The following is a 26,213-nucleotide window of genomic DNA, read 5'->3' as shown; positions in this document are numbered from 1 at the left end:
CCAGAGACCGTTCCTGCTTCCCAGTGAGCAGGTCGGGACAGATCCAGGCTGGGGGACAACTGACAGCCGCATGGAGACAAAAGCCAACATTTGCCCCGAGAACAGCCCAAACCCTTATGTCTTCTTGTAGCTAAAAGGGCAACCTCGCAGGAGGAGCCCACCCCAGGTTCATCGCCTTCTCCCACCCCCAGACACATTTACTGGAGAGATTTTAAAGCAGGAGGTGACCCGGGCGCGTCAGGACGGGAAAGGGGCTTCGGAGCATCCTGCAGGGATGGCGGCGCTCGCGAGCAGTGGGAGGGCGAGGTGCCAGCTCCCGCCTGCCAGGGCCTGGTCCTGGGACACGGGCAGGGACAGACGTGACAGCAGAAGGCAAAAGCATTCCCCAGGGCTGGGAGCGGGGGATACGGACCCTGCAGGGAGCCCCTCGGGTCAAAAGAAGGGAGGAATGCCTGGGAAAAATCCCTGTGGCGGGACGACGCGTCCCTCATCACCAGGAACCTCGTCACCAGTGCGCTGAGCAGCCAGCTCCAAAGCGGACAGCTGGGATACGGGAGAAGAGCCAGGAAAAAAAAAAAAGCAGTGGGTTAGAAGTAAATTTAGAGGTCAGCTCCGCAGAGGAGGACGCCGTGCGGATGGCCAAGCCAGCACCTGGACACGGACGTCCTTTGGAAAGGCCACGGCCCCAGAGCGGGGTGGCCTGGCCCCCGAACCTCCCGAAGGTGCCTGAAAAGGTGCTGCTCAAAGACTGGGGCTGAGGTGGGGCGACCCAGGTGGGACGCCAGTCTGTCCGCAGCCCCCACGGCTCCCCCCCACGTCCTGCCCTCCCACCTCCGCGGGGCTGGAGCCGGGGGACAGCGAGGAGGAAGGAGACAGGAGGGAGCAGCAGCTCCGCGGCAGCGCTGCCTGACCCAGTGCCAGCACGTCTGCGCTCCTGCTCGCCGTCCCTGGCAGGACAGGAGCAGATACGGCCCCAAGCAGCGATTGCATCCAGGAGAGCAGATTCCCAGGAGACCAAGGCACAGCCCTGCTCTTCACCGAGAGGCGGTAACCGGCTGGGCACGTGCTCTCGGTCTCCCCAAACCGCCAAGTAAAACACTTCACCTTAACCCACCTCTGCGGTGTTTTAAGCCGCTATATTTAGCTTTGCACCTGCAAAAGGTCAGGAGCAAGCGGAGGTGCCGCAGCTCAGCTGGCGGCAGGGACCTGGCAGCTTGCAATGGTCCGGTCTCCGGTTCTGCTCGCAGGGCTCCATTGATAGCTGCCAGTCCTGGTGCCACCACCCAGAGATGCTCCACCAAAGCGAACCCCTCGGCCGATCCCCCTCAACCACTTACGACCGTGACGGCGTCGTTCAGCAGGGACTCTCCAAAGACCAAGATGTGGAGCAGCTCGTTGATGTGGATCTCCTCAAAGACGGCCAGCACGGCCACCGGGTCCACGGCCGAGATGATGCTGCCGAAGAGCAGGTTGGCCAGGAGGCCGATGTGGTTCAGGCCGGGGCCGCCGAGCTGGCACACGGCGTACATCAGGCCACCCAAGAAGAAGGCATTCCAGAGTGTCCCCACCACGGCGAAGATGAGGATGGTGCCCAGGTTCTCGGTGAATTGGCGCAAGGGGAGGAAGTAGCCGGCATCCAAGATGATGGGTGGGAGGAGGAAGAGGAAGAAGATGTTCGACTTGAGGATGGGGGGCTTTTCACCCACCCCTTTGATGAGCCCGCCAACCAAAAGGCCCACCACGATGAGCAGGCAGCTCTCGGGAACGATGTTGGATACCGAAGGGATCACGTGGAAGCCTGGAGAGGAGGAGGAGAGAGCAAGACACATGTTGGCTACGTGACTGGAGGATGCTCTCTGCAGGAAGAGACCCCTGCAGGAGCCGGAGACCAATTCCCAGCCCTCCCTGCACTCCGGGGGATCATCTGCTCTTCGCGTGCCTCAGTTTCCCCTTCTAAGCCCCTTCTTCCCCACGCTCCCAAGCCGTAAAGTGGCAAGTTCAGCTTCACCAGGCCCACGTGCCCTGGCATTGCTTGACCTCAGGCCAGAAAATAACAGCGACTCCCAGTCTAACGGGCGGCAGCCGCCCTCTGGGTGCCCCGGGGTCTCTCAGAGGACCCCCCAGCCCCCCGTGACAGCCGTCTGCGGCACAGGCAGTTCTCATAACACAAGCTGTCGCTGGCTCCAGCTCTTCCCGTCGCAGCTACTAATCCCGGGCGCACGTAGGCACTGGCATTTACCTCCCGTCAGACGGCAGCCTGCCCACCCGGGCGCCGGCACACGCGGCGTGCCAGGCGCTGGCAGGAGGCAGCAGCGCAGTGCCCGTCCCCGGGTGTCCCCAAAGCAGGGGACAGGGAGCGGAGCTGGCACTCAGCGGGTTCGAGGATGCAGTTGGAGCGGCTCTTTATTCCCCCTCCTGCAGCTTCAGGAGCAAGCTGGGAGGTTTTATAAGGCCGGTTGCGGCAATGTCTGCCTTCCACGGAGCTGTGGAGTGGGGCCAGAGGAGGCCCCGGAGATGCTGGGAGGGCTGGAGCCCCTCTGCTGGGAGGACAGGCTGGGAGAGGTGGGGGGGTTCAGCCTGGAGAAGAGAAGGCTCCGGGGAGACCTCAGAGCCCCTTCCAGTGCCTAAAGGGGCTCCAGGAGAACAGGGGAGGGACTTCTTACAAGGGCATGGAGAGATGGGATGAGGGGGAACGGCTTCAAACTGGAAGTGGGGAGATTTAGATGAGATATTAGGAAGAAATTCTTGGCTGTGAGGGTGGTGAGCCCCTGGTGCAGGTTGCCCAGAGAAGCTGTGGCTGCCCCATCCCCGGAGGTGTTCAAGGCCCGGTTGGACGGGGCTTGGAGCAACCTGGGCTGGGGGGAGGTGTCCCTGCCCAGGGCAGGGGGTGGCACTGGGTGGTCTTTAAGGTCCCTTCCAACCCAAACCATTCTATGACTGTATGATTCTATGATTCCCTGCAGGCAGGGCTGCTCCCGGGCATGGAGCAGGGGCAGGACATATCCTTGCGGTGCAGAGCTATTCCTTGGGGTGCAAGGTAAGAGGGAACTCGTTTTCCCCTTTTTGAATCCCAGCACGACCCCAAACGCAGGTCTCCGAGCCAGCCGCGACCCGCTGGGATGACACCCACCCACCAAACACAGCCCCGGCAAAGCGGGCATCTGCCTGCGGGGTCGGGCAGGCAGCACGCCGCCAACCAAAGCAGCGCTTCAGCCAACGCACCGATACCCACAGAAGGGTTTTGGGTTCCCTGGATCCTCTCCCAGGCTTTATAATTATTATTTTGAAGTGCGGCACATTTGTTCCCTGGCAAAGGAAGCAGTTTAAAATAAGGAACCCTGCCTTGGCATCCCGTGTTCCTCTGTTCTTTCCGGCCGAGCGGCTGTGCCATCTGCACATCGTTTCACAACAGATTAAAAAAAAAAAACCGCCCTCCCTAACGAGCCACCATCCCACTGATGATTCGGAGCTGCTCTGCGCCGCGGTGAGCCCTCCCCCCCTCCCCGTGAGCCTGCAGGGACCACATCTGCGCCGCGGTGCCGGCTCATCCCTCCTCCACCTGCGCAGCCGAGCGGGGAAGGCGCCGCGTGAATCCATCTCCGATGGGAAAAGCGGTTGCTTCCACAATCCCTCCCTAAGGACGGGCAGTGAGTCACCTACTGGCCATGGCCACACGCAGGTCCCCAAAGGCAGGATTAGTCCTCAAATTGCTACCTGAGCTGCAGGCGCTGCCTCCGGCGTGGGTGAGCCCGGCACCGCAGAGGCCGGAGGATTCATCACATCCAAGGCTCCATGCGGGTCCGGCTGCGCCGTTTCAGCAGCGCTTTGCTTTGGTGGCTCCGGTGGATCTCAGGTGCCGGAGCGATGGGAGTCTGGTTTCTATTTTGACTTTTGCCACAGCAGTACCCATCTCTGAGCAAACTGCCCCACAGCCCTCGGGTTGGGGCACGAGGGGAAGCCGGGAGGAGACGGGAAGCATCCGAGCTGTCTCCCAGTGCTCTCCCGTTGTCCGGCCACCCGCGTTCAGGGACCTCCCGGGCTGGATGTGGTTCTTGATTTACCCCCATGGGATTTTTCTTCTGTCTTGGATCCCCCCACCCCCCCCGTGGCCCACGCAAGCGCTGAGGGTCCCAAGGCAGCCCCGGCAGGGAGCTCCCCATCGGAACGGAGACGATAATTCCTTTTTCCTAGCACAGCTCATGCAAACGCCGGGGAACAACGAGCCCTTCCAGCGCACCGGGCAATTGCCCATCTCAGCACACGCCAGCCCTGGCCGCAAGAAGGTTTAAAGCCACACGAGCAGCGAGAAGCCCGCAGCAAATCAGTTTTCGCTTGCTAAGGACGTTCAATCATGAATAAAACACAAACGCTGACAATTAAGCATCCCTCACGTCTTCCCCACAGGCCCCAGGATCCCATTAAACTGGAACATTCGCGCGCTGATGTGAATTCAATGTTTTAGACCCTTTTTGTAGGGCCCTAAAAATACACTCACATGGGCTGCATGTTAATGACGCCTTTGATTTCGCTGAATCTCAGCCATTTTTCGCTCCCCGCTTTCTCCGCTCAGTATTTTTAGAGCGCTCGAAAGCTCATCGGTACCAATCTGTTGCTGGGATCCTGCTGGGATCCTGCTCCGAGTGCCGGGCCGGCATCCCGCTTTGGGGTGGGGGTGATTAATGGGAAAAAACGCTCTCGCCGCAGGAGCGATACCAGGCAGGGATGAACCATCCTAATTCCAGCTCCGCGCCTGAATTTCTCTCCCGGAGGAGGAGGCAGGCTGCGACGGGATGCCGGGCGATGAGGATGCCCGGCGATGAGGCTGCCCGGCCAGTGGCACATCCAGGGGCAGCGGGAAGGGGAATAAGTCTCGATAATAGCCTTAATAATAATAATAATAAGCCTTAATAACCTCCAGGCTCCCGTTGCCGGCTCCTTTGGTAAAAGGTTATTTGCACAGCAGGTAGCCGCGCTGCTCGCCTGCCCCGGTACCTACTGTTGCCACCCAGCTTGTCCCCAAATGTGGTGGCCCTGCTGCAAACTGGGACTCGTCTACCATGGTGGGAGCACCCCGCTGCCAGCGCACCCTGAATAAACAAGTGATGTGGGAGTGGAGGGGACACTCCGGCACATCCGCATCCAGCAGACGAGTAGGGATGCGCAGGAGAGGGCAGGCGAGCGCACGGAGCGGCTTTTCCCATGGAGAAGCACCCACTGGGTTTCGACTGGTTTTCCTGACCCCCCCCCCCCACCCCTTCCAGAGGAGGAAAGTCCCCCGAGACCCCATTTCCCTGAGAGCGACCCCAAATCACCAGCACGGGGCACGCGCAGTCACCCAAGTTTCCTCCTTCGGAAAACAAACTCCATGGGAGCAGCTCCCCTATCAACGGCATCAAACACCACCGAAACTATTAAAAGCAAGAACAGTTGAGTAAACATCAACCCCCAGAGCTTGAGCAAACAAGGAAAAGGAAATGCAGAAGTCAATAGTTCCTACTAAAACGGTTCCTTGCCCACACCACGCGCGCGTGTGCCCAGCAAGGTGAACGCGGGGGTCGCCCCTCGTTAGGGCAGAACGGAGCTGGGGATGGGCTTTCCAGTTTTAACCCCAGTCCAAGCGCTTGAAGGACAGGAGGAAATCACCCCCCTTCAAATCAAAGAGATTTTGGGCAAGGCAAGCTGTTGCAAGGCGATGCTCGCGCTGCAAAACTTTGCTCCGCAGCTTCTGAACACCAGCGGTCTTCATTTTGGCGTCAGCAGATCTGCACCCCAGCACAGGCAACCGAGGGCAACGCCGGGGATTTTTCTTCGCTAACTTCAGCGATGGCAAGAACCACCGGTGTCTGTCGGCTCGCGCAGCAAGGCGGGTTATTTTTCCCCTCGGCGCACAAAGCAGGCTTGCATTTCGGAGGCCGTGGAAGCTGAACGAAGACGTCTGAGCACAGCAAGGCACCTTTGGTCTCCGGACTTTGCGAGGGTCGGTTCTCGCCCCAGCAAACGCGAGGACCCCCCTTTCAGCTGCTAAAGGTCCATCCCCATCCTACCGAGGGGGAGCTGGGCTGCTTTTCCCAAGGTTCTGGCTGCTGGTGGATGCAGCGCCGTTGGAAATATTTACTCCCGACCAAGCAGCTTGGGAAAGACTCCGACCTACGTGTGGTTTTTTCCTTCCTCGGCTGTATCTGGGTTACGGCAGCCCCGGCGCGCGGGCTGGATGCGGTGCCCAGCGTTACGTAAAGCTCCACATCCAGCAGCGTCTGCTCCTTCGCTGCCTCATGAACTCAAAAAACCACCGTATCTGATCTGCCTCCGTCCTCAGCCTGGGCAGGAAGAGCCTGAAGGGATACGGAGGGAAGGGATACGGAGGGAAGGGTGCCGGGCACCCAACCCAGACCCAACATCCCCACCCTGGGGGCAGCGCTGCTGCCAAAACGAGCCAGATCCCACAGGGTGATTAGCCTGAAGCCATGCTTCCTGCGCCGCAGTTAAAGCAGAGGCCATCTCCGCGCCCCGAGCTGCTCACAGCAATTTGGAACCCCTCTCTCCAGCCCAGAAGGGAACGATTTGCAGCTCTTGAGGCTGCTCTGGTGCTGAGAACCCACTGCAAAAGGGAGCAGGGAGCATCCCCCTTTGCTCAGCCCAGCTTCATCCCACAGCAGAAAGCCCTGAAGACCACCAGCGCCGCGTCCTACAGTATCTATAAGGTCCGCTTCCTCCACACCTGACGGCATATCCCCATCCCATCCATGCTGGGCTTCTCTCCCTTCCCATCGCCCCGCTCGCTGCAGTACCGCTCCATGTGGGATGGGACCCAAGGTCAGGCTTCCTCAGAGCTCTGGCAGCGCTCCCCTCATTTGAAAGACCTCTCTCAAAGCAGCGCGGAGAGAACATTTTAATCAAACGCTTCAAAAGAACACTTACGACGGAAGAAAGGAGGCAAAGCCTTCACACGCTTCCCCACCCCAGGTCAGGTCTGGGAGATGTCCACATCTCCCACCCCGGCTCCCACCGTGGGGATATCGCTGGAGTCGGAGCCCTAAGAGCAATCGCCATGGCCCTAAGAAGCGCTGGTGGTTAGAGGCGATACATAAGAAATAAAATCAAATATCATAGAATATTCACTCAAGCAGAGTGTGGCCAGCGGGGCGAGGGAGGTCATCCCCCCCCTCTGCTCTGCCCCGGGGAGGCCACAGATGGAGCGCTGTGTCCAGTTCGGGGCTGCCCGGGTCAAGAAGGACAGGGAACTGCTGGAGAGGGTCCAGCAAAGGGCTATGAAGATGATGAGGGGAGTGGAGCATCTCTCTTACGAGGAGAGGCTGAGGGCCGTGGGGCTGTTCAGTCTGGAGAAGAGAAGGCTGAGGGGGGATCTCATCAACCCTTCAAGGGCGGTGCCGGGGGGATGGGGACGGTCTCTGTTCAGCGGTGCCCAGTGACAGGACAAAAGGGAACGGGCACAAACGTGACCATGGGCAGTTCCATCTCAACCCGAGGAGGGACTTCTCTCCTGTGCGGGCGGCAGAGCACTGGCACAGCTGCCCAGAGAGGGGGGGGAGTCTCCCCCTCTGGAGCCATTCCAAACCCGCCTGGAGGTGTCCTGTGCCACCGCTGGAGGTGTCCCCGCTCTGGCGGGGGGTGGCACTGGGTGATCTTCATCCAACCCTCACCAGTCTGGGATTCTGTGATATATATAAAAAAGATATATGTACACACATATAATGCCAATCCTGGAGGCAGCCTGTGCCACGAGACGGTGTGCCAGCCCTGGGGACCAGCACTATGGGGTCCCCCCAGCTCCCAGAGCCACCGCACGCTCGTCCTCAGTCCCTGCAGCTAGGATTGTCAGCGGCTGTCACATCCCCTTAGAGCTGCAGGTTGAATTTGGCGGGGGTTAACGTCCCCTCCTTTCACAGGAGGAAAAGAGACACGAAGGAGGAGGGCAGAAAATCCACTTGGCTGTTGTTTGAGTGGGAGCCGTGTAAAGAAAGGGAGGAAGGAGGGTCGGGAGCACGCGGCGCGGCCGGGACGGCTCGGCACGTTCACGGTTAAGCGGGACGGCTGCTCCTGCGGCTTCACCCCGGCTTGCCAAGCGCCCACGCACCGGGAGCGTTGCGGGAAAGCCAGGCTGCTTCCAGGAAGATGCCTGTTAGGTAAGAGGAGGCACAAGAAATGAGAACGGTTACAAAAACGCCCCATCCTCCCAGGCTCCAGAAGTTTATCAGAGCGGCTGCAGGCTCCAGCAGGCAGGCGGCAGCCCCGGGAGAGAAATGACACAATTAATAACCGGGGATTAGACAGCTCTTCCACCCACCCCCTGGATGATTTTTTTTCTGAAAGGAGGTAGACGAGGGGTTAGTCTGGACGAGGGGGCGGTGAAGCCCCCTCCGGGTGATGCTCGCTGCAGCCCCGGGGACCCTTGGGTGCTGGTTTGGGCGGCAGGGTGGGACGGAGCGGCTGCGTGGCTTGGGTGCGGAGCGTGCTGCGGTGCTGGAAAAGCCCCAGGAGAAGGCACGGGGGCCGGGAAGGAGGCGGCGAGGGGGAGCAGGCATGCTCAGAAGGGCTGCCCTTCTGAAGGACACTGCAGAGAGCACCGCTGGAGGGGACACACGTGGCTCAGCAGCACCAGGGCCCCTCTAAGGCCACTTTAACCCTTTAGGACACGGGGCTGGCAGGGTCCGGTGGGCTATACAGAGACGCAGCAGCCCTGCGTCGTCACCAAACCCATCGACCCGGCGGTGAGGGATGCAGGAAGGTACCAGCACCTTCCCACGCTCCCACGGGGCACGGGGACCATGGAGAGCCCTGACACGTGGATGCTTCGCTGGCTGAGCCACAAACTCACTGATGTGTCACCAGTCATGGGGACTAGTCATCGGCAAAGCCATTACCCAGCTCCATCCCCTTCTTTTTCCTCGGCTTAGAAGACACGCTGGGGCAGGGGGGAGGGCTGGGGCTGGGCTCCAGGGTCTGCAAAGCACCGAGACCACCCCAACCCGGCTTTCACGCTCTGTATTTCGGGGTAGGAGAGGACAGAGGATGTGGGGCTAAGCCCCAGGCGAGGTGGAACAGAACATTTTGCAACGGGCTCCCGGGGGAAAACCCATCTCAGGCTCTCAGATTTCGGCCACAGCTTCTCTCCGTTTATCCCCTTTCCTCCCCAAAAAAGGCGCTGGGTACTTCTCTTCCCCCACCCGCCCATCGGCCGCTGCTGCAGTTGCCCAAAGATCAGCCAGGCTTTGCTGATGGCTGGTGGCCTCCAGCACAAGCCCCGCGGGATGTCTCGTAGCTGCTGAGAGCACTTCTCAGCCCCGCTGCGCACCCTCCCGTGTAAAACGGGGCCGGATCCATCAACCTGCCGGCAAAGACAGGGAGCGAGGAGCCCGGGGAAGGGCACGGAGAAAGAGCTGCAGGCGGCCGGCACTGGTACGGGTACCAGATATAATGGGGAAGTCTGGAGGGAAGGGGCCGAAAATTGAACTTGCTGGAAAGGAATTAAACAGCTGGTGATTTACGCCTAAAAATAGAGGGAAGCCACGGCTCGTGTCACCCCGCAAGGGGAGGCGGTAAAACCAGGATGCTGAAATCACAGCCGTTGCGTCTCGCGAGCTCCAACGTCACCACCTGCCCTGAACCTCCGGCCCTGCCGAGCACCGGCGCGGCTCGCTCCGGCGGCTGCTCCGGCGGGACGGCACGCGCGGGGCCCTGCCGCACGTCGGTGGGAAACAAACAGCCCCGTGGCTTTGCCAAATTCTTCTCTGTTTCACCCCGGGGCAGGGTTTAAATGCAGGGTCAGGTCTCCCGAGTGCTCTCCTGCAGCTCCCTTTGGGCTGCTTGCAGCAATTTGGGTTGGTTGGGGCAACCTTTAAGAGAAGCGTCAATGTCCAGAATGGGAAAGATTGGGTTTTCCACCCCAAAATGACATTTCCCAGTTAGAAGCTGACTTTTTTTTTGTTTTAAAGATACAGGTACAGAAAGAACTCCTAAGAAAAACAATTTCCTCCAGATCAAACCAAATGTTGCATTCAAGCCTCATTATTTTCTTGCCGCTAATTACGAAGAAAAGCCAAGAATCAGGATGGTAATTAATTTATACCGCTTTTTGTGACTCACTGAGTTAATGCAGATACCACACAGGGGCCACGCAGCCGGCACCCACCCGAACCTCGCCGTGGGCTTGGCGTGCAAAACAAGCACAGGCAGAGAAGGGAAAAGCAAGACACCCAGCCCTAATTTCGGGAATCGCTCTCCTGCGCCCCAGCCGGCCGCGGGCAGGGAGCTGCGACCAGCCCGATGCTCAGGACTCGGGTTAAAATCCACGAGCATCCAGCACTGCGTCGCAGCCTCCCGACATTTTCAGTCTGCGAGAAGCGGGGATCCGGTACCGGCGTTCCATCTGCTTAATTTAAGCAGGGCACATCCGCACGGGATGCAGGCGGGGAGGGAGACGAAGCCCCCAGGCTGCACCCCGGGCTGGGTCCCCGCAGGGTCCGTCCACCCCAACACGAGGTGCCCAGCACAGCCTGGCCGTGACGGTGCCCAACTCCCAGACCTCAGTTCCGAGCCGGATCGCACGCAACGCCCCTATGAATCGCGTCACTGCAGTAAATAGCCATTAAGACCCGTTGCTAGTCACCCGCCGTACGGTTTTATTTTCTCTCGGTGTGACGTTACCGTCCCCCTTGCCTACAGACCTTGCTCAAACAGCCAGGTCCCACCTTGCAGCCGAATTGCTCCTTGTTTTCCCTCTCTTCCTCCCATACTGCAAACAAACTGGGGGCAAATGGAAATTTTCCTGCGATGGGAGACCGCGAGCTGCCTGGTACAGCCTCCGGCTCCCTCAATCTCACGTATTCAGCCCTAACGCCCCCGGCACGGCAAGCGTGCGTGAGAAGGTGACCTGCCCGGACCCTGCCTGCTTTGCAGAAGATAAGAACAGCGTTGATAGCATCGGGCCAGCCCACGAATGAGTCAAAACCTGAAAGCTACAGCAGAAAAAGCAGGTACCAGCGCGCAACAGCCTTGCTGCAGCTTAGCGAGTCAGCCGCAGCGGCCGATGACTCGCGCTGGCCGGGCCCTTGCAGACCTTGCAAGGACTCCATCCAAAACGCCTCGTTCAAGCCCTTAAAGTACAGCCACGTTGGCAAAAGCCGGCGGTCCCGCTAGCGCAGCGTCGCAGCATCAGGGAAGAGCCCTTCATCCCAGGCAAAGGGCAGAGAGCTTCTCCGCATCTCTATCGCCAGGAGCGGCTGTCGGGGAGGGGGGGTGGGGGTTTGCAGCAGAGCTGCGATGTCTGACGGTTTCCCAGTTGCACCATCCTCCCGCAGCAGCGGTTTGCAGCCAGATCCCGCTGGCGGGCCCTGAACAAATCCTCCGATGGGAGGGGAGACGAGTGTAGACACCCTGCACCCCCGAGGCAGCCCGAGAGAGCAGCCGTGCGCTTGCCTTGCCCAGATCTCCCCATCCCCTGGGCACCGTCGGGGAGCAAAGCCCACACCCCCGAAGAGGATAAACAGAGACCGAGCTGCAGCCGGAGCCTTCCTCCGCCAGAGGAGGATGCTGAGAGCTCCTCACGCCCCGTGCGCGTGGGGGATGGATGCCAGGGCACCAGCAGGAGCGATGCTGGTCTGGCACTCTGCGAAGGAGAGGACGGTTCCGAGCTGGTCCGGCGTACGAGGCTGCGCTATTTCATGCCCGAAACCTTTCCGAGAGGGGTTATTTAGAGCCATTTCACGCATTTTAGCTGCTAGGATAAGCGATGGCGGTGGAGACCGGCGTGCTGTCGAAGCAGCCGTTACGGCAGGGCCCGGAGGGGAGGGAGGGCAGGCGGGTACCGCTCCTCACCCCGCACCGGCCGCTGGCACCGCACGGCTGGGGGTGTGGAGGGCGAGGAGCCGAGCGATGCTGCCCACGAACCCCCCTGCGCCAACGTCGTGTAGAAATGTGCCTCTGAGTCCTCACCATCCTGCCAGGGCCTTTTGCCTTCCCCTGGGAGCGCCTGCTCAGCTCCCCCCAGGGATGGTAGCTCCGCCGAGGGCCGTACCAGCCGTGGCAGGCATCGCCTGCCTCCAAAGGGATGCAGGGGTGCTAAACCTCTCACCCTGCCAACGCAGCCCCCTCCCAGCCGCGGGCAACGTCAGCAGAGAAATACCCAGGGATGACCACCAGGTTGGCCCTTTAGCGTTAGGGCTGGATTTGGAGACTCAGAAGCATCCCCAAAAAGACGAGCAGCCTGGGGAACACAACCAAAGGCGTCACTGCATCCTGCGGCAGCCGGAGTGGCGAGCCGCATGCAGATGAGCCCGGCTCCCTACCTGCCCTGACACCCCCCTCCTCCCCCCCCAAAAGAAGCACAACGCTCCTCTTGGCAAGAAAAATCTCATTTTCTCTGCCCAGAGCCCGGCTGGAAGGTCACAGGGGAGGAGGAGGATGCTGCGCTGCAGCCAAGTGAGACGCCGGTGTCGCGGGAGCTGGATGGCAACGCTGCAGTGCTGCAAAGCGGGAGGAGGATGCAACGATCCCGGGCGCGCGGGAGAGCTGTGAATCATCTGCAGGCACCCTGGATATCAGCCTGCCAGGATGGGCGGACCCCCCCTTGCAGAAAGCCGCTGTATACACTTATAAACAAGCTGTTTACGCAGACCAAGAGAACTTCCACGATAACAAGGAGAGATCTCTTCCTTGGGGCTCAGTCCAGGCTCGGCACCGACTCAGCCCCTCCGGCACAAAGCTGGGGACGGGGTGCTGCTCCTCGATTTGCTGTTTGGCCGCTCAGCTGTTCCCCCATCCGAAGGGGATGCGTCCCTCTCTCTCCCCAAGCGCCCGGCACGGGGCAGCTCAGGGAAACCCGCCGAGACCTTTGCACGGTCCGACACCCGGCGTTCCCGGCAGCTCCGCAACCCAGACAGCGAAGGTTTGTGCCACCGAGCCTGCGACTTCGCAGACGAGTGCCAAACAGCCGGCAGCAATTCCTCCCAATTAAACCTTGCTGCCCCGACCCAGAAGGTCTGGTCGGCCAGGCGAGCCAGCCCCAGCCCCAGCGCTCTCTAAGCCTCCCCCCTCTGACTCTAAAAGATACGTTAATTAATTAAGATCAACCCAAACTAAACAGTTGGCTCCGCTGCGCCGCGTGGAGCAGCTTGCAGCAAACCCTAATTGCGGCGCTGGCATACGTCAGCGGGAAAGGGACCCATCCTGCTCCCACGCACCCTCTCTGCACCACGTCGACCTCTGCTTTCGCTCGCCTTAGGCTCAGGTTTAAGTTGGGCTTAGCTTAGGAACCAGCCCGCCCAGGGTTCCAGCGCTGACCTGGGGCACCCACCGCAAAAACCCGCGTTCGGGGGAGACCCGCGTCCAGGAAAACCTCCCTAAAACAGGCAGAGAAGTGCCGGGTGGCCGCTGCCCTCGCAGGCAGGGCAGGGCAGGAGCCCTCGCTGCCGCCCTGACTCACCCGCTCCTGATTCAGCTGGCGACTCACAGAGAAGCCCTAAAAAGCCCTTTTTTTTTTTTTTTTTTTGCCTTTTTCCCCCTCACATATTCACCCCCGGACGCCAGCGTGGCCCCACGCTCAGCGGAAAGCGGCGGCAGAGCAGGCAGCCCACAGGCAGCCGTGCGGGCAGATGGCCCCGAGGGCTCACGTTGCGGGAGGCGATCGGCGCGACAGCAGCGTTTTTTGGGACCGATGTCCCCCTCTGAGCGGGCTGGGACGGTCCACAGCCTGCCGCTCGCCCAACGGCACCGTGGCTGGGGCGAGAGAGCGCTCGGGAACACAGCGGGGAGGACACGGAGGCCAACATCAGTCTCCCCGGAGGAGATGGTGCCCGGGCAGTGCCGTAAGGCGCCGGGACGGCAATCCACAGGCAGAGGCGTTTAATAGGAACGCTTGAATATTTTTTTTTTTCTGGAGGGCAGGGAGAACCAATGCAGCAAAGGCACGTACCCTCATTTTATCTCCGAAGCACTCACAAGAAATTAACAGATCAATTGGGAGTCTTTTATAAAGCTGGTATTAATTTCCTCCCAGCTGTAAAAAGGAAATGAGAGACAAAAGACATTAAATGGACTTGCCCAAGTCCCCAAGCGAACGGCGTGAGAGCTGGTGTGAGAACCCAGCAGCTCCCGATTTCCAGTCCTATGTTTAGATAACGCTTCTCCTTCAAGTCAGAAGAAAAGCCAAGGACACTCCGCAAGGAAAGCAGATATTAAGAAAGACCTAATTGCTATTAGAGACCGAGAAACCCACGGCGCCCTGGACTGTCACCCAACGGCTACAGCATTTTAAACAGGGAGGAAAACACGGAGCCAACGGGAGGTGCTGGTGGAGCACGGAGCGACGGCTCGGGAGGCTTCAAGGCTTGGGCCCACCGCGTCTTGGAGAAACCTCTTCCAGTTCCAGCTGTGCACAGCTGGGAGCAGAGCAGCGGTCCTCCACCCCCCTCCAGCCCCAGAGCTGTGCCGCGACGAGGTGCTGCGGAACCCAACGTTCTCCTCCGGAGGAGCTTGGAGAAACCGGTCGAGAGTTTGGCGCTCCGTGCCAAGATGGCTTATTAAAAACCTCCGGTGACTTGAGGGTGCTCCGGTCACCCCAATCCCCACTGACTCGGTGATTACATTCCTCTAACGGGCACGTTACAAAGCCGCTCCCAAACCACAGCCTGAGATTAGAAAACCTGTTTAAAGCCTTCGGGCTGCTCCACACACGGTTTTTCTAAGGCGGGACCGTACGAATCTTTACCAGCCCGTGGCATCCATCCAGCAGGAGCTGGGCGGGCTGCTACGGAGGCGCGCAGGGACAAACCGCCATGTTCCGACACTCGTTTTGACTCTTCTCCACCGTCTCTGGACGGGTGCATCACGCAGCCAAGCCAGCAAGGCTGGGCTCTCCCTGGCACACATCATTTACCGTGGAAAACGGGAGTTTTCCAAAGGGCGACGGCATCCTTATTTGGGTTTGTATCCTTCAAAAGCATCAGAACGGCGGCAGCAGCTGGGCTCGAGCGTTTTGAGGCGGCCTAATAAAAGAAGGTCGAGAAAAACTGCTTATGCCCCAGGGAAAGGGGCCAGGAGCTAAACATAACCGCTCACCAGCCACGCTCTTCCCAGATGGCTTCAGCTGTCGCAAGAGGCGCCGAATGCCGCCCATAGCTGGGCTAGGAGGGGTCAGCACCGCTCCTCTGCCTCAAACTGGGGGATTTCGACAATAAAACCGTCTGGATTATTTCCTGCGCGGCGCAGAGCTAAACTTCACGCCGTTCAACGCAGGTACTGAATCGCTCTGGAGCAGAAGGTACTCAAGGCGACGCCAAGAGACAGACGGTACCCGGTCACCCGAAGCAAGGCTACGGTCGCTCTCCCAGCTCCTCGCCCTCGAGCACGTGGCGCAGCCTTCAATACACAATTCCCGCTGACCCTCGAGGCCTCGGGAGGAGTTAAAGCCGAGCCAGCCCGAGGTGACCACGGACAAACTCCCCCGGCAGAGCAATGCCAATCGCCCTTCCCAGGAAGGGCTGATTTCCTACCGGGAACACGGGCAGGAAAGACAAACAAAAGCTTTTCAGGAAATAACCTGTTGGTCTCCACTCCGACGGGAGGGAGGAGGTAATTGCAATTATCACTGATTACTACCGGGCTTTGCAAACCCAGACAAAGCAACGCCACTCGCAGCACACGCCAGCGGTGAGCCCAGAGCCAAGGCGAGCGCGCGGTCACCTTCGCCTCTTCCTCAGCTTTCGGCACGCGGAGACCCGAGTGGCTGAGCCCACGCCGGTGAGACCCGGGGAGGGGGCGGGGGGGCGGAGAGCCGTCCCCATCAGACACCATTTCAGCCTTCCAGCATCCCCCCCTCAGCCGGGATGCAGGCGACGGTATCTCACTCCCAGCCAAGCTAACAGAAGTTCTCCCGGGAGCAGATGCTCTTCCCTCTACGCGGCATTTGTGGACAGGAGCAGAGCCCGTACGTTGCAAAACGCACCCCTCAGGGACGGGGGCTGCCATGGGAAAAGCGCTCCCAAGGGAAACTGAGGCACTAGCAGGGCTGGATACACCAGCTCGTCTCTTTAAAGGCCGGCCGCGCATGCTTAAGTCTGCGCCTGTGGCATTTGTGCTGTTCAAATCTCCGGCAGCGGGGTGGGAAGCCGCCGTCTCTCCAAATACATCATTAAGATTTAGCGTGCCGTGGCTCCGAAACGCAGAATAATTCCAGGCACTGAAAAAAAACCCCCCGCTGTAAATCTGCAAAAGGGAGTCTGCTTCTCCAAACGTGCGTCTCGCGGGCTCGATAAAGAGAGAGGAATTATTTCCCTACCAGCACCCTCTCTGTTAAGCGGAATTAAAGAGCTGTCCCTCGAGGTTGATTGTATTGCGACATTCTGGAGACAAAGCCCATTGATGCTGTGATGTTTATGAGTCACTTCTGGGCAACCCAAGGAAACGCATTTGTCCTCTTCCGATTACAAAAAGTACTTTGCATCCTCCAACCTTCCGCTCAGGGAATCTCAAAAACATCACCTCGACTTCAAACGAGCCTTTGGTCACTCCTGTCCCTATCCAATCCATCATGCAGGTGGGTCAAGCTCTCTTGGGAAGGAACACCGAGCCGTGGGGTGATGTACCCCCAAAGGTGATGCACCACCTATGGTGACATACCACCAAATTTATTCTCACTACTCCACTCCAAGCAATGATCGATCTTCCATTTCGCCTTTTCTGACAAACATGCAGCAACGTGTGCGTGCGTGCCCGTCGGTAGAGCTTCTAATTTCATTTCTTCCTTCCCAAGCAGAAACACTTGTGTTCTTCTGCTTGAGGAAAGACCAGAAGAACAAAACACGACAAGACAGCCATCCTGCAACTAACGCGCAACTGGAAGACATTGGAAAATTAGAGAGGTAAGCAAGATATCAAATCGCCATGGCGATGGCACAGCTCGCCTAAGGCGGTATATCAGCCGGCAGCGTGAATGAAGCGAGAGGACCGAGCGTCGAGACGGTCCGCGTCAAACCATCGCCACAACTTCCCTGCTCCTCTGCTGTGCCCTTTGAAGCTGGCCGGCCCAGGTTTCTGAACACCGAGGCTGTTATCAAACCTACACCAGCGGCTTTGAGCCCCGACGGGCGAGAAGAAGCCGCTGCCAAGGCAGGCAGCCCAGCGCCGCCGGCGCCGGGGAGAGGCATAACCCAGCTCCATCTCCTCCGCTCGGCAAGTCTGTGTTTTCACGGAGTATTCCGGATGGATTTCAGTTTTTATTTGAACAAATTAAGCCTTGGGGATCCAAAAGAGAAAAAAAAAAAAAAAAAAAAAAAAAAAAGAAACCAAATGTTTACAAGGCAACTGTAGTAATTCATCCTCATTATTGCTTACTTTTAAAGTTTCCTCTCTCCGTACCCACAGCTCCAACGATGCTGTAGTAAAGGACCGACTCCTGCATGACCCTGGGACAGTCTCTACAGCCTCCACCATCTCTGCGGTCTACAGCCAAAACCCAGGACTTGCAGGAGGGAGAAGGGAAAGGATTATGTTACCAAAATCCTCTTTCGCTAGCCTAATGAGCTCCTGGTTCATACAAGCGCCACTGAGATGTCTGTCTCCCTTCTCCAGAAGAGGGGGCTCCGCTCCCTCGTGCCCCAGGTTTATACTCTCATAACCCAAAGAAGGACCCTCTCCCCTTCCCTCCACCACCACCCGGTTTCCCCTTTTCCTGCGTGTAATTCTCCACCCCCGAAGGACCCTATTTAGCCACGCTGACTGCAGGCAAAAGGCTCGTTCTCCACCCCACTAATTCCAAAAGGAACTCCAACACCTCTGGCTATCACGGATAAGCCGCGGTTGGGTGCCTGGGTAATCTGGGACTGAGGACATGAACCAAGTATCCGCATGATCTGCTTCTACCCCATAAACCACCTCTGTTGGAGGTCGCAGGGGAGAGGCAACTTCCCAACATCTCCCTGCGAGCTGGGCCAGCACCGCTCTGGGCTACGGGCACTGCAGGACTCGGCGAGTCAACGCTCGCATCCCAAATTCCACCTGCAGACTGCGCGGGAAGCCAGCCTGTCCCTCACCCCCGGCACGAGGTGTCCAAACCTTCGTTAATAAACGGGATGAAACCCCACCTTCCGTTCCTGAGTGGCCCCAAGGTCCAGAAAGCAGAGCGGTGAAGCGGGCACTGCTGCGGGTGACAGGGACCCGGCAGGGGACAAAGCCACGGCTGCAAACCGAGCGTAATTCTGCTTTAATGGACATTAGGGCTCACCGGGGAGGAATGGGCTGTGATTATAGACAGGTTCAGCTTTTCCCACTCCATCACCATCCCGTATTTCACAGCGGGAACCTTTCACTCTTCCAGCCCTAATTAATCTAATGGTTTTCTCAGATCCGTGGAGGGAACGGTTCGGATGGTTTTTTGCTCAGACACCAGCAACGGGTAGATCAGGGAGGGGAAAAAAAATAAAAATGCTGTGGCTGTTCTTTCTGAGATGGCAAAGCAGAGGGAAAGGGAAACCACAGCATGCGTTTGGATCGTTCCCCGACAAGGAAGCGGGAATGCAACAAGCCTGCATGAGACGAAGCTGTTTAAATTCATTATCATGACAATTTACACTTTTTGTGGCACCAGCTGCATGGCTATTTCAAAATCCTTTCCTGACAGTTATTCATCAAAGCCTCAATTCCCCCGCAGCACGGCCACCGGCTCGCCGATACAAACGGGGAAACGTCTGGGGTGATCTCAGACCACTTTGGTATCTGCGGCCTACGCACGAAATGAGCCGGGGCCGCCGCTTGTGAGCGGGGCAGGTTTTAAGACAAACATTTCCCTCCGGCTCGGCGAGGGAATCCGCATCAACCAGTCCCACGGATCCAGACGAACCAGCCCAGGAAAGCCCCGGCAGCCCTTCCCACCGGGCAGGCCTTGCCGATGGCCGTCCCCAGCAAAGCCCGCCCGGCGCGGCCCTGCCCGGCGCCCCAGAGAAGCCGCCAGCCGTGCGGTGGCAGAAGGGGAACAGAGATAACCTCCAGCACCCTCATCCCGTACGTCAGACACACGTATGGCCGACGCGATGACGAAGGCTGGGGTGATGCACGTCTTCAAATGCTTCTTTGCTGTCCCCTTTTCCAAGACTTGCAGGTGGCACCGGTGTCCCCAGGCTGGTGGCTTTGCTCTGGGGCGTTTGCGCCACGTCTGGTCTCAAGATCCCATCCCACCACCGCGACACGTTTCTCACCCCTCATCACCCAAACCAAATCCTCGAGCCCCTGACTCCCAGGTCTCTGGAAGACCTCTGGGGTGGCCCCTCCAAAAGCGCCGGGTTCAGGGTGGGGGGTGGGGGGGGGTGGGGGGGCCGCAGGCCGCTAAAAGCATTCGAAAAGCACCCAAGTGTTTTAGCACCCAAATAAATACATAAAAAATATAAAATATTTTTATAAAAATAAAAAAAAAATATATTTCTCCGGCACTTTTGAAATCCTCCCTGCTCCTTCAAGCACAGGAGCCGCGTCGCCGTGCCCAGAGCCTCTGCCAGGCTCCGCAACCCCACTCGTATCCGTCACGTTTTGCTCGTCTTTTCCCGGCTCCTATCACCCGCCCGCAGGCACCGAGAACTTCCTACGTCTTGTTCCTACGCAGACTCCAGCAGCGACGGGGCCGGTCCGCACCGGCCAAAGGATGCCCCGTGTGCGGTAAACCAGGCTGAGATGCGTCCCCATATAACACACCGCTTCCCCGTGGCTTCGGGTCGCCCGTCTGCTCGCTTGGCGCAGACTCTCGCCCGCCCCGGCCTCGCTTTCCACCAGCCCCACAATCACTCGGCGGTGGTTTTTTTTTCTGCGAGCCCCCGGGGTTGGCGCTGGCGGTCGGCAGACGGTCTGGAAGGAGGGGGAACACCCCAGACAACGGCCCCGACCCAGACACGCGAAAAAGCTGAGCGCTGCGAAGGGGGAAGAAGAGACAGAGCAATGACTCAGTGATTGCTACAGACTCCAACCACCACCGGAGCGCCGCCTCGGGCAGCGAGCTAGCGTCTAGCGCGCCTCAGCGAGCAAAAGCAGCGTGAGAGAGCTCAGCTGGGAAGCAGGGCCTTGTGGGGACTACTTCAGACAGGCTGGGAGAGTTGGGGGGGGTCAGCCTGGAGAAGAGAAGGCTCCGGGGAGACCTCAGAGCCGCTTCCAGTGCCTAAAGGGGCTCCAGGAGAACAGGGGAGGGACTTCTTACAAGGGCATGGAGTGATGGGACGAGGGGGAATGGCTTCAGACTGGAAGTGGGGAGATTTAGATGAGATATTAGGAAGAAATTCTTGGCTGTGAGGGTGGTGAGCCCCCGGCCCAGGTTGCCCCGAGGAGCTGTGGCTGCCCCATCCCTGGAGGTGGTCAAGGCCAGGTTGGATGGGGCTTGGAGCAACCTGGGCTGGGGGGAGGTGTCCCTGCCCAGGGCAGGGGGTGGCACTGGGTGGTCTTCAAGTTCCCTTCCAACTCTAAACCATTCTATGATTCTATGACCCTCCGCAGTGTCTCTGGTGTGGACGTGTAGGAAATGAGCTATGGACTTGATCTGCGAGAGGGAACAGCCAGGATGCTCCAAGGAGGCTGGGAAGCTCTCAGATGCTGAAGAGCCGTTTGGTGCCGACAGAACGCCCCTCAGACAGACAACAGGGCACACCTCCATGGAAGGTGGCTCCTAATGCAGGATGGAAATACGTCTGCTGTGCTTTTCTGCTTTAGAAGATGGGGCCTGAGATGAGCTTTGGAGACACGGGTAACCCCAACCCTTCTCCAAGGTGGGCAAGAGCTGGTGGTTTGCAATAAAGCTCCGACCGCCGGGGCCCAGCCCGTGTCCGCACAGCCAGCAAAGGGACTGCTAACCATAATCTGTTATTTACACTCCTGACTCACTTCTTTGCTTTCCCCTGAAACGGAAAAACATTTACAGGTGAACCTGAATTCCCTGAACGTCTCCTGGAGCTCCGTGAGCCTAAGGGTCAGTCCTCAGAGTCAGGAAACCACATTGTTGTGCCCCCCAGCCCTTCCCTACCACTCCTTGGGCACGGCGCAAAGGAAACCCTTACAATATCCTTGCAAAACCTCGGAGACGGGCACAGAAGGTTTCCGATCTGGATGGTTTACGAAGTTCTGACCTTCTGCAGCAATGCAACAGGTTGAGTCAAGGTCTGGTTGCAACCCCCAGCAGCGAAGGCTTCTCCACTTTTACTGGCAAAGTCAATCCACCACCAGATGTGGTCTGCACGTAGCTGGCGGGGCTTTGGAAAGGCACGGTTGTCGCTACCCCTCACCTCCTCTTCTCCTACACAGTCTTAAAATACCGCATGACTATTAAGTCAAGCAGCCAGCGCTAGCCTTCCCCTTCCCTACTGGGATTAGCAAAGCAGAAACAGCCCCCGCCTGCAGGACACGCTGGGGTGACAGGTCCCTCTGTCCCAGAAAGCCGCCAGTGAATCCTCCAGGAACCAACCTCCTTTGAGTCACGTTAGAAAAACGGCGTCAAGAGGGGAAGGGCTCAGCTCACACCGCCGATTCCTCAAACAAACTCGCAGTTAGGGCCGCTGGAGAGAGGATAAATCACCTGGAAGGGACAACGCCGGGACTCATTTAAGCCTGAAGAGCTGTCTGAAGCACCAAGAGCGGTGAGGGGAAACTGAGCAAGAGGACAAGGGCCAGGCTGCACCTCGCGGCCCAGAGAAGAGCCTTGTAAGCACTTCCGAGCTCCTCTACGTGGTCACCCTGCACTACGCCCAGTGGATGACACCCAGAAACCATTTGGAGGGTTGAAGACTCTCCGTTTTGAGGCACCACGTGGCTCAATCGCCAGCGGTAACCCAGCGCCGGGGCAGGCCGAGCCGGAGGAGAAGCTGGCGAAGGGAAGCCAGGAGGTGCCAGGCTGTCATGCACAGCCCCCGCTGCACGAATTCCCCCTCTTGAAGAAAAACGGGGAAACCTGAGGTTTTTGCAGGGTGACTCCGGCGCAGCAATGCACGTGCGCTAACAGGACGGGGGGGAGAAGGACAGACCCGCAAATCCCTGCTCTGCTCATCATCCCCCTTTCCCTCTACGTACAAACTGGATGCTCCAAACCCTGCCCGATTTTGGGAGCCCGGAGATGTGCATGCCTCATCCTGCCATCAGAGACTGGCTGCACCGGCGTGCAGCAGCGCCCGGTTGTGTAAGAGCTATCTCCGGGTGAAAAAAACCCAAACGTATTTTGCTGCTCCGGCACAACCTCTTCTGATGGAGGGTGGGATGGACAGGGCCGGTATTCGGACACTGAGCAGCGAGACATTTTTGCAGGTCGTTGAGAGGAGGGAGCCGGAATATTCAGCGGTCCCGGCAGCTTGGGAACTGTGTGCCGAGACAACATGAACAAGAAACGATATCCCCTCGCTCTGAGGCACCTTGAAAACCCTGGAGAGAAGGCTGAGGAAAAGGATGCGCCGGGACTGCTCTGCTGTCGAAGCCCCTGTTAGAGGCGTAGGTATGATTTTGGCATAATCAGCATCCCCGGAGCTCTGCAGATCACCTGCCATCTCCAAAGGACCCTTGCCAAACTCGCAAGGCAGCTCCTCCTAAAATATACCCCTTAAACACGCAGTCTTGCATAATACTTTTAACACGTAAGAACCTCCGGGGCTCAGCTCACCGCCAGAAATAACTTTTCCCGCAGCACAAACGAGCCCGAACTTCAGGCAAGGGCGGAAGAAAGGGCTTCACGCAGCGCCGATGACGGAGGGCAGGGGCGGAGGGGGAGGGGGGGCGGCCGGCGGGCAGCGATGCCCCCCGCGTCCCCCATCGCGTACGTCCCTGGGGAAGCCGCTTTTCGCCGCCCGTTCTGGTGTTTTCCAGCGGTGGTTTCTCAAAAGCACAGCCCTGAGCAGGGCCGCAGGCCAGCGCCGTTAGCCCCTCCTTTCTCCACCAGCTTCCGCACAGATACTTCTGATTTCATCACTCGTTGCTCTCGGAGGCAGGAGGACTGAAAATGCAGTGCAATAGCCCCGAACAGCTAGCAGAGGTCGCTTATCGTGCGCTGGGTGAGCCCTGGGAAAGGAGATTTCACGGCTGCGTCTCCTATGGCGAGGCACCTCGTCGCTAAACGTGCCTTAAATCATTTTGGGCAAAGCCGGGAAGGGATAAAGCCCATGGGATCCCGCCTGGTTCCACTCTGCCCCCACCGCTCTGTCTCCCAGACGGGCAGGAAGCCTCTGGGTCTGAAGTGTTTGCGCTCCTGCGCCTACATAAATAAAACACCCAGGAGGGATTGTGAACACGGGGCTTTACCTGCCCACGCACGCTCACAGCAGGCTGGGAAGGGGATGAGGTATTTTTAGGAAAAGCTGGGCAGGGAGGACCTGAGCTCCCGGGGGTCTCTCGGACCCCCCCCCAGGCCAGGTCAGGGCACGGTTTCCAACAGGCACCAGCTTAAAAAAGCTGCCAAATCAAGATTTCAATCAGCAAGCCAGAGTGCTCCGTAAGGAGCGCTGCCGTTAGCGTTATTAAATCACTGACGGTAATTGAGGAGCAAAATGAAGGAAAAGCAGAGCTCCCTTCCCTCCCGTCACCCGCTCTAAGGCAGGAACAGGCGAACATTTCACCTGCCCTCTTGGCTTCATCACCACCGACGGGACTGGGGCCAGTTCGACCTCTGCACTGCCAGAGGCCGGGTCCGGTACGCCGGTGCCAGCGAGCGCGGAGCAGTTACATCACGTCACACGCTTTGGGGTAATTCGGTTGGTATTGATCCAGCTGCAGAAGTTTGGAAAACACTTTGTCAACAATCCCCCGCCCTGGCAGACTGATGCTTTCCCAGAGCGGGTCATGGTAGTGGGTGACTTTACCCCAGCCCTCTGGCCCCTGATGCTCGTTATCTTTAACGCAGGAATCCTCCGGATGCTTTGCAGCAGAGGCAGCTGCCCACCCCGGTGTGCTGCGGAGGGGGAGGATGGGGAGGCCGAAGCACTGGGAGATTTTTAAGTGACTTCTCCAAGGTTACAAAAGGCATCTGTGGTTGTGAAAGGAAGCAAAGAAACAAACCCGACGCTTCCTCCCCGCTGCTGCCTGAAGTGCCAAAGCAAACCCGGTCCAGGCAGGGGAAAGTCAGAGGTCGGGGAGCATCTTCAGCCCCGCTCCCGGAGAGGGAGAGGAGCAAGCCCCAGCTGAGCGAAGGGGCTGGCTGCCGCTGCCCTGCTGCCAGGCCTACGGCACAGACCCAAGGTCGCGGGGAGAGCGGTGCCCACCCCTGCCCCGGGGTGCTTGCGGGGGGTTTTGCACAGCAAACAGTAATTTGCCCTGGGATGCTGGGGGGTTCCCACCCTGGGATGCTCTGGGAGGTTCGTCCTTGGGATGCTCAGGGGGGTCCCTCCTTGGGATGCTCCTGGGGGGGTCCCTCCTTGGGATGCTCAGGAGCGCCTGTCCCATTCAGCCAGGGGGTCCCACCTTGGGATGCTCAGGGGGTCCCCCCTCGGCACGCCACGGCGCCTGCCCCATGAAGCCGGGGGTCCCTCCCCGGGATGTTGGGGGTGGGGGGGGGGGGGTGTCCCTCCCCGCTGCCCTTCCCCAGGACCCTGCCACGCCACCGCCCACCTACCCAGCTTCATGAGACAGGCCAGCAGGATCCAGAGGGAGATCTCGAAGGGGATGCGGACGTGCTCGTAGTCGATGCCCAGGACGGGGAAGGCTTTGCGGTGCTTGGGGTGCCCCTCGCCCGAAGCGTTGGCCGGTTGCTTGTTCAGCGGCTGAATCTCCTGGGCGGAGGCGGGCGGGGCGGGGGTGAAGCCCCCCGGTAGCGGGGCCGGTTGTTCCTGCGGGGGCTCGGAGGCCAACATGGGGTTGGCCAACAGCAGCAGGGCCCAGGGTAGGGCGCGCAGGGCCGCGGTGCCCATGGCGGCGGCGGAGGGGACGGGGGACGGGGACGGGAGGCGGCGGCGGCGGCGGCGGGGGGCTCTGGGCGGGCGGCGGGGGGCAGGAGCCGCCCCGCCGACAGCCGGAGCGCTGCTGGGGCGGCCGCGGTGCCGGGGCTCATCCCACCGAGCGGCCGGGGCGGCCCCGGGGAGGAGGCAGGGGCGGAGGCAGCGCCGGCGGCGGCGGGAGGAGGAGGAGGGCGACGGGGAAGTGGCGGCGGGGGGGTGGGGGGGGGGAGGATTGGAGAGAGGAGGGGGGGGCTGGGGATGCGGGGAGGGGGGCGTAAAGGAGAGGGGAAGGGGGGTGCGGGGGGTGGTAGTGGAAAATGGGGTGTCCTGCCGAGCTGCGGGGTGCGGGGGGGGGGGTGCTAATGGAAGGGGGTTGCGGGGCAAAAGGGGGTGTGTGGAGGGGGGATAAAAAGGGGGAGCACGGGAGCTGGGGGTGCTAGTGGGAAATGGGGTGTCCTGCAGAGCTGGGTGCTGCTGGGGGGGGGGGGGTGGGGGTGGTAGTGGAAGAGGGGGTGCAGGGCAAAAGGGGGTGTGGGGAGGGGGGATAAAAAGGGGGAGCATGGAAGCTGGGGGTGGTAGTGGAAAATGGGGTGTCCTGCGGAGCAAGGAGGGGTGCACAGAGGCCAGAGGGGTGCAAGGAGTCAAAAATAGGGGGGTGCAAGGAGTCAAAGGGCGCTGCTGGGGGGGGGGGAGGGGACGGGACTGGGGGTGCTAATGGAAAATGGGGTGTCCTGCAGAGCTGGGTGATGCTGGGGGTGGGGACTGGGGGTGGTGGTGGAAGAGGGGGTGCAGGGCACAAGGGGTGCGGGGGGGGTGCAATGCAAGGAGGACTGTGCTACAAAGGGGAGAGCACAGGATCTGGGGGTGTTAGTGGAAGGTGGGGTGTCCTGCGGAGCTGGGTAGTGCTGGGGGGGGCTGGGGGTGCTAATGGAAGGGGGGGTGCAGGGCAAAAGGGGTGCAGGGAGGGGGGGTGCAGTGGGGGGAGCACAGGAGCTGGGGGTGCTAATGGAAAACGGGGTGTCCTGCGGAGCAAGGAGGGGTGCACAGAGGCCAGAGGGGTGCAAGGAGTCAAAAGAGCCATGATGCAAGGCTGCAAAAGAAAGGGAGGGAAGCGGGGTCTGCAGAGCGGCCTGGCGGGTGCCCGCTGCTGGGGGGGGCGCAGCGGGGGGACACAGCATTACACCGTGCCCAGCAGTGTGGGGGTGGCAGGGAGACTGCGGGTGCACCCTGTGGAGGGACAACCGGGTCTTGTGGGGCTGGCAGAACCCCCTGGGCCTGTTGGAGAGCGGAGCAGCCACCTGCCTCCTCTGTGTTTGCTGC

At 59.7% G+C, this 26,213-nt stretch overlaps 1 protein-coding gene across 1 annotated transcript in view; it reads right to left on the bottom strand.

Moving 5' to 3' along the window:
• The window catches only part of SLC9A1 (solute carrier family 9 member A1), a 32,237-nt gene extending 7,304 nt beyond the window's left edge, over nucleotides 1-24,933 (bottom strand). Inside the window, exons 1-2 of the mRNA XM_082494177.1 lie at nucleotides 24,572-24,933; nucleotides 1,338-1,798 (exon numbers count right to left, since the gene is read on the bottom strand). Coding sequence (XP_082350303.1) covers nucleotides 1,338-1,798; nucleotides 24,572-24,866 — 756 coding nt within the window. The 5' untranslated portion in view covers nucleotides 24,867-24,933. The remainder of the gene's footprint in view (nucleotides 1-1,337; nucleotides 1,799-24,571) is intronic.
• Nucleotides 24,934-26,213: the final 1,280 nt, after the last annotated feature.

The sequence above is a fragment of the Vanellus vanellus genome (assembly GCF_965231255.1).
Source record: "Vanellus vanellus genome assembly, chromosome: 22".
Taxonomy (NCBI): domain Eukaryota; kingdom Metazoa; phylum Chordata; class Aves; order Charadriiformes; family Charadriidae; genus Vanellus; species Vanellus vanellus.
Note: the sequence above shows the minus strand (reverse complement) of the source record. Positions and strands in the feature narration are given on the sequence as shown.